This window comes from Synchiropus splendidus, chromosome 4 (genome assembly GCF_027744825.2).
Source record: "Synchiropus splendidus isolate RoL2022-P1 chromosome 4, RoL_Sspl_1.0, whole genome shotgun sequence".
Classification (NCBI taxonomy): domain Eukaryota; kingdom Metazoa; phylum Chordata; class Actinopteri; order Syngnathiformes; family Callionymidae; genus Synchiropus; species Synchiropus splendidus.
In genome coordinates, this window is record NC_071337.1 from 15,492,209 (window position 1) to 15,503,017 (window position 10,809).

Here is a 10,809-nt window from a genome sequence, read left to right on the forward strand (position 1 = left end):
TGAGCGTCCATTAGGCAACTCTGGGTCACGCTGCACAAACCTTCCCACAAATCAATGCGCGCTTCCTTTATGGTCAATACTGGCAGGCCTGAATTACAGCCACACACGCACGCACAACACACATATACAATAGCTTTTAGATTTTCAGTCGTAAACTAGCAGCGAAGAACAAGAGGGATGCTAGCTGCATAAACACACACTGATAGTCCTCTTCAGTTGCAAAAATGGCACGTCAGTCACATGACAATCACAATTTTACACACACACACACACACACACACACACACACACACACACACACACACACACACAGATCAGTTGGGCAGCTGAATTCCAAATAGGACATATCTCATTAACCTCTCAACTGTGAAGGCAGACTGATGTCCAGTGGTGGATGGCCTCATGACACGAATAAGAATGTTTTGGCCAAGATTTGCAATGTCTTGTCACCCATCAGTGGCCAACTCACGCATGCAGTCCTATCACAGGATATTCGGTCGTGTGGCTTGTGGATGACAACACCGTTTAGTGACCACTGGATTAACCCTTACCCAACCGTGCTTCAAACAAATACGCATGTGCTTTACATATTTAAATATAATTGAGCTTAAATGTGGAATAAAATATTATACAAGACTTTTAATTATTAAGAGCATATCTGGCCAATAGTTAACAATTTCAGAACAAGCCCTGCACACGGCTTGCGTTGATACAGACTAGGAATATACTAGTACTAGTTACTATATATCCTGTTATATATTTCCCTCAGAAAGTATCGATATTTGAACCAAACATGAAGCTTATTCAAATCAATGTGCCTGGCACGATCGTTGAGGAAGACTAGTTCCATACAAGACCATGTCGGTGAACATAATGGCAGCACCTTCAGACATGATGTATGGGATAACTTCGGTTTTAAAAAGAAGGACTGTGCAGACATTGATCAAACTGTGGCAGCTTGCAAGCTCTGTCACACAAAAGCACAGTGTCAATACGACAAACCTCTGAACACATCTCAGCATGTCGTGAGAGACTGTCAGGTGTATGATCCAGGTTTACCTACTGTGTCCCGAGGTAGAGGTGGGTGACATCCATTAAATGAACAACTGACAATCTACCAACATGAGGAGATGAAATGGATTTGGTCACATTCTTTATACACTCTCAAACCGGCCCTCAAGGGACGGTGCAGCTTTTTGTTCCAGCCCGTCACCTTTAGCTGATTCTGGTGCGGTTTGTTTCAGCTGCACCTAATTGGTTAAACAGTGTGTGATTGTTTGGTTGGACCAAAAACCTGCAACCACTGCAGCCCCTTTGTGGATCAGTTTGAGACCCCTGCTAAAGGTGATGCTATAATTCAACCATCGCTCGTAGCTAAGCTGAGCGCGGTGCTCCTTTTCCGACACACTCACAGCAAAGAAACTGGTAAATTGTGCGAGTTACGAGTTGTTTTTAAACCTGATATGAATATCACGACACGTCCTGCGAGCTGAATTTCGGGAATTCGTATCATGAGATTCATGTATCGTTACAGCCCTAGTTAAGACCGCTGTATTATGGTCCTGTGGAACACAAACTAAGTAACACTTGTTGTGCAACTAGTGCTGGACTCATGCCATCATCTATGCTATGCAGTGTGTGTTACTTACAAAATTGAGCTCGGATTATGCTAGGTTGCTAATACGACATGTCGTGAAGGTACTTCAGTGATACGTTGAAATGCAGTCAGTTCATCATATAGGTGTATGTTAAGTAACAGCGCAACAAGTCACAAGTCTGGAACAACATTTTTGGCCCCCATCATATCTTCCAACACACGTGTAACCGTATAATAGAGATTAGATGTGTTTAGATGGCCAATAAAACTGCATTTTGCTGCAATGTATGAAGTCACGGACCAAAAAGGTTCTCCCCAACTTCTAACAAGAATACATTAGACCATGACGGCATGAACAGAGATCATTTTTGAATATAGCCATCACATGCAGCGGCCTCTCTGATGGCTAACACATTTCTTTTAAGAAAAATTTCTACCGTCCCAAAATATATTTCACCTAAAAAAAGAATTCAACATTCTTGTATATGAGAGAATGGAAGTCCTCCCCTGACTGTTAATAACTGATCAGTACTAGTGTGATATGAATGGCCAGCAGACACGCACAAAACAGCTAATGAAACCAGTAATTCATATCAAGTCGATGTTAAAAAGGCCATATGCGCTCTGACAAACTGAAAATCACTGGACTAGATCACCCCACAGCAAGCGAACTGGGACGCCACTGGAGCGTGAACACAGCCGAGCTTCCCCCGGCTGCCTGTCACATCATTACACAGGGTCCTGGTGCACGCTGGCACGTCCATGTTGGCCAACCACAGCGAGGCAAAACCCAACAGGACAGCGACGGAGGGAATTCTTTTCTCAGAACTGGCGTGTTGTCTATTGTTGGAGGTTTAATTGAACAACACAACTGCAGCAGTATTATTTCCCCAGCGTGCCGACGTGTTGGGTCTTGATTCCACAGGCATGTTCCACCAGGATGGAACTTCAGGTATATTGGACACTACATCCAACAACAAAACAGAGGAAAACTGTAAGCACAGACCGGTTTCCCTCATCAGAACCACAGCACCCACATCTAACGGATACTCCATTTGCAGACATCAGCAGGGGAGGCGCAGTTTCTGATTGACAGGGCTACTGAACAGGCATACTCCTACTACACTAACTTGAGAATAGACACAGCAATGTTTTTATATTGTGATAGTCTGTTGCATCCAGCGTTTTGGCTATTTGGGAGACAGCTTATTATGCAGTGTTGCTAACGGCAGACGTTGACAAACCTGTGGATGAGCGGAGTTTGGAGAATGTCCGAATGTGAAAGACTATATTTGTTCAGCATCATATTTACTATTATTATTTATTTCGGACGGCTTGACATCTAACTTTCAGTACAATTCCTGGTATTCAAGGCAACTAGTGAAACTAGATGGTTAAGGATTTATACATAGATATATATTTATTTAAATGTATACATTTAAAAACTGTGTTAACAGTTAGCTAGAGATTATACCCTCACAATATTGAACTAGTGCAACAAAGATAGCTAGAATAATGTGGACAAATCAGAAATATTGGAGCAAATAGTCTGCAGTAGCATTAGAGGAGACAATACTCAAAGGGGGAGTAAAGAAGGGTGATGATTGGGGCCTTCTCCGCGCTCATGATGTGCAATGAAGTCGGGCTACTTGTTTGTGCAAATGTGTGCACCGAGAGAAACAAGAAGGGGACCGCTACTGCTGCAGACGAAGCAATTACGAGCCAGCTTCACCCACCGCACCCCCACCGCAGGCTGCACATGGCCGTGGGGTATCAGCATTAGGGAATCATGGGTATAATGTTGGAATGAGCCTTAAGGGAGGGGGGCTCTCAAAAACAACCTGCTAATCCCCTGTGGAGAGGGGCGTGCAGGGATAGTTTGGGGGTAACAGCCATGATGTACACACGGACATCAAGTCCAACCCCTGACACGCGCCAGCAGCATTACCCACCCCACACCCCACATTGGAGCGCGGCAACATCCCCCTGGGGAGGGGCTGAGCAGTCAATCGGAACGGGGCAAGATCTGGAGGCAGTTTTTGTTTAAACATGAAGCTGTTTTCAGAGAATCCATGCCAGGGCAAAAAACAAAAAACAAAAAAAAACGATAGGTACTATGAGGTACTAAAGTTCATCAGGCTATTAGATGACGCAAGGAGTACTGACAAATTTGAAAGTGATCCTTCCAGGATAAGATGAATCCTTGGACACGCATCATGGAATACTTGTTGCAAATGTAGCCGAAGCCCAGTTTGGAACTAAGAGAAACTGGTTCACCTGGTAATATGGCTGTCAATCCAGAGCAGCTTCACACAGATTCCAACCTCTAAAACAACAACCTCTGTCAGAGACAGTTTTGAGCATCATGGAAAGTTACTTAAAAGCAACTACTGTGCAGGATATTCCACATCCAAGCTTGTCATTACAATCTCACGACCATAACTAAAAGTCCACCTCAAATGTCAGGATTTGTATGGCTGGAGGTTGTGTGTCACTGTGTCATGATTCCACATCATTTTAATTAGCGATGTTTCAATCCGCCAATCATGCGTGACATTGCTCATCATAGAAGACGAGTAATTAAAGTATTTTTAATGAGTCGGACTCCTCACGGATGATTGTACAGAGTAAATAACTGGAATGGGTCAGAAACAAGCTCAAGGCCTTTTAGAGTAGTCGTTGGGCAATGTGTTCTTGAATGCCTCATTTGTCAATAATTGTCGCCAATTTTGTGTTTGTTCTTCATCTTAAATGTCATTTTCTGTCATTTTTCCGGACTCTCTTATTTTAAAGTCAACAATAAAACAATTTAACATTGTTGAACTTTTTTGTCATTTGTTTTTTCATTGCTAAGGTCAACTTTTTAGTGCATGCTAATTTTTTTTATAATTAATTTTCCCCTTAAAAGCGATAAGCACTGTTTATGTTTCTGCAGGCTTTGTGTTTCACATTACATCATGAGTAATGTTTAACAACAAGATTACAATATTGATTTTAAAAAAATCGATGATCAATTGGGTCGTAACGGTGACTTTTTGAGTGGTGCCTTCAATAATGACAACCTAGAGTGAAGTTTTCTTTTCCTGTTTCAAACTGGTGGTGGGAGTTTTGAGAGTTTTTTCCACCATTGACTTATGGATGTCAGCTTATTATATGGTTACTCATTTTTTCCATGTGAAAATGTATCCATAACTAACATTTCATGTTGAGGTTTGCACACTACATTTCCTTTCTATAAAGCAGAATTATGTCTCTTATCCTCAAGATATATATATATATATATATATTTTTATTTTAAAAGTCTGATTCACTACCATCAGTCTGCTTAGCAACTTTCAAATATCAGTGATAAAAGTGGTAACTCATTGTACACAATGCAGCATCTGTATAGGCATCCCATAAATTCTTCGAACGAAACAAGAGCAATCCAAACAAATTTTTGACGCCAGTAATATTCAAAAGTATCAATCTTGGCTCAAATGATAACCCACTCATGCAGCAGCCTCGACCCCCTGGGGGTATATGAATGTCATTTGGGTTCATAAATAAAATAAATTCAATAATCTTCACTGGGCATGTTCAGAACCAGTAATTCTACACCCCCTTCTCCATCTCTCCAAATCTAAGGCTTAGCAAGTCCATTAAGGAATCAGACATTAACATGATCTCATCTATCTTTCTGCGTCTTGCTCCAGGTTATAACAGCCAACTGGTGGACTAATGGGCGCAGTAACATCAACTCTCCACTGGTCCATTCATATTTCATCAAGACGCGCTTCATGGGGTGAAAGATGAATCAACATCAAACGTCCGAAACATCCAATTAGACCTGGATATTCCCTCGCTCTCTGGTCAGGGATCAAGTGGAATTCCAAACCCTTGGTGTGGAAATGTTTGCCGAACACACCTATATGCAAAGCCAATATTTAGATATCACACTTACGTAAGTTGATCAAAGAACCAAAAGGAAATATGTATAACATTAGGATTCCCTGTGTCGTATGGATAACAGCGAATCCTCTCAAGCATGAATAATTAAGAACATTCACATTGTTCTGTGACCTACGGCTGAGAGGAGACATTTGTGGGTGATCGGTCAGGTTATGACAGCAGAGGAGGCATTTGACTTTTAGAGAGACTCAAGAAATACACGCTCGGTCAGTTGCGAATTAAAAAAACGTGTTTCGAGACAAATTGAGAACTTGAGGCTACAAGCTTGCTCAACCCGGCCACCCATCGTCATTCAGTGTTGCCATTACAAGCCGATACATATCTCTGATGAGACACGAAGAAGACGTAATGATGCTGGAAATTCTCCATCCTCCAGCTGTGGTATACTTAACAGCCTCACTCCTCCAACGCTGCCTCTCTTTTCCTCTTTTGTGTCTTTTGTCTCTTCCACAGTCGTCATATTTGTTATGGAGTTTGTGTTGTCATAAAATTTTCACTGTGGGCTGCTCCCCCTGGCGGATATATTGGTGAACAGCAATCCTAACACAGAGAACGTATGGAGATATGTGACCAGTGACATTGTTTGAAACAGACGGGTACAATTTCGGGAGCATAGATTGTCCTTTAGAGATTTCAGTGAAAACTTATTTCATGTTTCTGTGCACTTCGAAAACCAGAGACCACAAACAAGTAGGAACTTGGATCAGTGGTAAATCTTTTGTTCAGCTCACACCCGACCGCTTCAGACTGCTCACGAATGAAGACAAGCGCGCTAATCAAAACGTTTATCTCATGCCTTATCTTTCACTCAAGACTGCAAAATTAGAACTCTTTCCTAAGGATGGTTTTATAGATCCCTGTTCTATACACAGCGTTGATGACCAGGAGGAGCCTCTAATGTTAACTTACTGATGGTTAGGCCCAAGAAAACATTGCAATGTTAGGGACCACAGAACTTATGCAGAGTTTGACAACCACCAGATCTGAATTGCTTTCTCCAAAAAAAAAAAAATAGTGAAGTCACTACAGAGCATCACCAGATTTTGATGTCAACAATAAAATCTGAAAAAAAAAATTCAAAAACTTGATGCAAAAACATAACATCAAAAAAGAAGTGTAGGCCTTCTGGTGACATCCAGGTAAACTCCAAAGCAACTCTCAAAGCCAGTCCCCACCCATCTCACAGCAGTGACTGTGTACCTCTATTAAACAAAAGAGCAACATTTCCAGTCTGAGAGTGAGGCATGAGTTTGTAAGGAAGACATCAGTTGTCCCCATAGGGAAGCCTATTTCAGCTTCTTGTTCCATGATTTGGTCCCCTGGTAGAAGGGAAGTGGATGAGAAAATGCGGAAGCTTGACACTGCCATGAAGAAACCGACGTCTTTGTATACAGAGAACTGGTCACTGCTGAACCCCTCGTCTCATCTCAAGGGGCATTCCAGTCGCCCACCAACAAACAAGCCCACATATAAAAACCACTCTTCATTTTTTTTCCTAACACCCACAGCCAAAAAGTACCAGAGTATGATCAGTACCAACACGATTCCACGCAGACAAAAACACTGAGCACCACTTCTGTGTGTGTGTGTGTGTGTGTGTGTGTGTGTGTGTGTGTGTGTGTGTGCGTGTGTGTCATGTAAGATGAATTTCCCAACAGGAAACAAACACTGCAGTTCCTTCCTCGGCGGGAACAAGCCACAAAAGAAGCATAACGCTGCCAAAACACGTCCTAAAAAATAAATCACGGCCAATTAAATGAGCCTTAATGCTGCTGGAGAATGGCGAGGGGAGTGGGGCTGGATCAAGAGTCCTAATCCAATTAGCACGAGCCCTTCAAGCAGGTTGGGAACAGTAACAAGTATGAGGCCCCCAGAACAAATATCCTCGCGTCAACCACAAGTGAACTCTGACTGGAGGAAAAATAATCTTAATGAAATGTCTGAGGATGTTTTCTGTCCTGCGGTGGACGATAACTCCTCCTCGACACACACCACAATGACGAAGTCAGGGGAAACTACAGCGCTGCAATGACCAGAACACATTAAGATGTAGACTTTAGGGGGTACTTCCTGGTTCACGGATTGTTCAAGCTGGGTTTTATTTCTTCAGCAACAAACAAATATATTTGTAGACCATAAACAGCAAAGTGTTCGTCTTAATGTCAAGTTCAAGAGCTCTGTTTGTGAAATCTCAAGGGACAGCAGCTGATTTCTGAATGAACTATGATCAATAAGAGCATCTGAAGGTTGACCACATCTTAAGCAGTGGAAACATCAGACACTTTATTCAACAGTGTCTAGCATTCAGTTTCTGTTTCTGCTGTGAAGTCCTTTGTGTTGTAGTACCAAGTCTTATCCCACTTCCTATGGGTAGTCAAGTTCCAAGTCAAAATGTTTCCAAGGGGGTTTCCAACGACCGTCTGAACCAAGACTATCCTTTTGAAATTGTAGGAAACAATTTGTCCTTATGACAGGAAAATGCTTGTCACTCAGATGGGGTACGCTGTCACTCGCTCGGTGATCAAGCGTGATGGAGGAGGAAGAGGGAGAACATTGTTTTCATTGTTTCAATGGACCTTCTTCTTCTGTCTCTCAGTCCCTTTCCCTTTATAGTAATATAAACAATAAAATGGCAATTATAGGGTGGTTAATTTGATTTGAAAACAAAGCCATGCTGTGTTGGTGAATCTCCAACACCATCAACACCCCAATTAAAATGTCCGTAACAACCGGCTGTTACGCGAAATGTGTAGAATGAGCACGATCTGGAGCCATTTTCAGAATTAAATGGCTCCAGACCAAGAGATGTCTTCAATCTCTTGGTTATGACTGACAACAGTAAGAGGTGGATGCAAATGTTGAACAACATTCGAGTTAAGCAGGGTTCTCCCCGGATTGTGTTCTTCCCTAAGCTCCTAAATGCAGTGGAGAATCCTGGTTTAAGTTTCTATCATCAAGGTAAACAGCGTTCCCATGCAAGAGACTCTCCATATTTACAGGTTATGGCTCTAAAGTGATGTAAAGAATGTCCAATAACTTGTATTCTGACAGACTGACGCTCTATCCCAGGTTCCCCCCCTTTCGCTCCCAATTGCAAGCGGCTGAAGGAAATAACTGAAGTGCAGAGACTGAAACCTTTTCAGATGAGAGTCAAATGACAGCACTTTGCCAGGTTGCGCTGTTAGTCACACAACAACAACATGACACTGCACCAGCATTGCAAACGTCCAAGTCAGATGCCTATCACAACTTCTCATTTCAATGGTGATTTTTCACAACAAGCTCTATGGAGGTAACGTTAGTTGTTTGTCACTTCTCAAGTACCTCCAGCCTTCAAAAGACATTCAAAAGTAGGGGGCAGCTTCCAGCAGCACGCCATCCCATTTATACCTCTCAGCATTTCAACGTCTTTGCTGAGCACATAAGCAACCACAATCCTAAAACGACTCGATCGGGTCGTTGCCCTGCCATCACCGGGTCCTGGGCATTTCACACGCAGCAGACCTCCAGGGAATATTGTTATGAGACATTTAATCCGCCTCTCAGCGGCCGCATCTCAATGAACACCCCCCCCCTTCTGTTTTTTTTTTTTGTTTTTTTTTGTGGTTTGTGAAACCACGAAATTCCATCAGCAGGACAAGAATATGCGTGTTCTTTCCTGAATATTTGGCTTTGTTTGTCTCTGGCATTGGAACAATAGGATGCACATATTTAGAATGATAGCAGGTACAGATCATAAATCTATATTGTTTACATGGCTCCTCATATTTAAGTGCATTTTCAGACAGAATAAGACTGAAGAAAAAAGATGAGGCAACCCGCGAAAGCATAAACAAAGGCTTTATAGTGAGAGTTGTGTATTCTCCAGTGACATTTAGCAGCGTGACAAGGGAAATGTAAATGTGCCTGCTCATTTAGGAATCCGTGGGGGGTCACAGAGACAGACAACCCCGAGCTGTAGCGATGTGGCAGGATCCCCTCGGTACAATGAGAAACGGAGGAGAAGCGGACAGCATCGGACCTTCACAGATGCGGTTCACCTCTACGCCGCTTCAGGCGGAAAGGACAGCGGAGGAAAAAATCAGGTTGATGAACTTACCGACGCCGTATTTCTCCTGCTCCGTGGGTATCCACATGTTTACAGTCGGCACATCTAGGCGAGAGGCGGAGAGAGAAGCAGAGAGCAGGTCTCGGTGACGCTGTAACGCATTCTAGTGGCGTCCAAAGCTCCGGTCTGTAGCGGGACTCATTGTTTAGCTTCCACGGAGAAGAAGACGCCGCCGCCGCTGCTGCTGCTGCTGCTGCTAGTGGTGCGGAGACGAGCCGCGTTCACTGGCAGTAGGAAAAAACACCACCCTGCAGTTATCGCCTGTGAGTGGGGCTAAAAGAGTCACGCTTGTTGGCGCAGAATTTTCTGGGCTTCAACATTTACAAAACATTGTGGGCTCATGAACTAACATGGTTCATGATCTAAAACGAGAGAGTGATTAATAAAAGCGGAAAAAACATGCAGACAAAAGTTAGGAAAACAAAAGGTGAAAAAAACATATATTTATATACATATTTATAAAAACATCTCTATTGCCTAGATACTAGACCAAGGACTTTGTCTTCAATGACGTTTTTGCATGTATAATTGATTTATTTCAAATTTCCTGTTCCATTCTGTTACACCAAATGTTTTACCACAGGTCAGAAAATCACCACAAAAAACTAAAGGTTAATTTATTGTTTGTTTTTCATCCAATTGTTTACTTTCTTGTTTACTGTTGTGTCTTTTCTTTCGAACAGACTTGGTGTGGTGTTGTCAATCCAGAAGGCATAAGAAATGAATCACTGCAGTAGATATCAAACTGCATTTCTTCATTGAATGTTTCAAACTGAAGAATAATGATAATAAAGTCAAGGTATTTCCACACCCCTGTATACACAAACTATTAACCATGTGACACAATTCATTTGAAAGTAATCTGTAGACATTTACTCATATTTTAAACAAAGGGGTTATGTTCACCACAGGAATAAATTCAACAAAATGTATTCAGCATTAAGTGTATCCATCAAGTGATGAATACACTATAAAAAAAAAGTTAATATTTTCATCTGTAGACGTTGTTCATTAAGTTTACAATATAATTTAAGATATTATTTCATGACTGGTCACAGTTTGTCACCCGGTGTGACGAAATGCTTCTTAATATTTTGTCAAACGTGGATTCAACATTTGTGCTTTTGCACATCAATTGAACAGGCGGTGAGAT

The 10,809-nt window shown here is 42.1% G+C and overlaps 1 protein-coding gene across 9 annotated transcripts in view; it reads right to left on the reverse strand.

Annotated features, from left to right (window-relative positions):
- Positions 1 to 9,850, reverse strand: part of dock4b (dedicator of cytokinesis 4b) — a 79,487-nt gene extending 69,637 nt beyond the window's left edge. For 8 of the 9 annotated variants that reach the window (XM_053864174.1, XM_053864171.1, XM_053864170.1 and 5 more), the window contains exon 1: positions 9,648 to 9,849. In XM_053864174.1, the coding sequence (XP_053720149.1) occupies positions 9,648 to 9,684 (37 nt within the window). In that variant the 5' untranslated portion in view covers positions 9,685 to 9,849. Of the gene's footprint in view, positions 1 to 9,647 lie in introns of all 9 variants that reach the window. The other variant, XM_053864168.1, reaches the window with a different exon arrangement.
- Between the last annotated feature and the right edge of the window lie 959 nt (positions 9,851 to 10,809).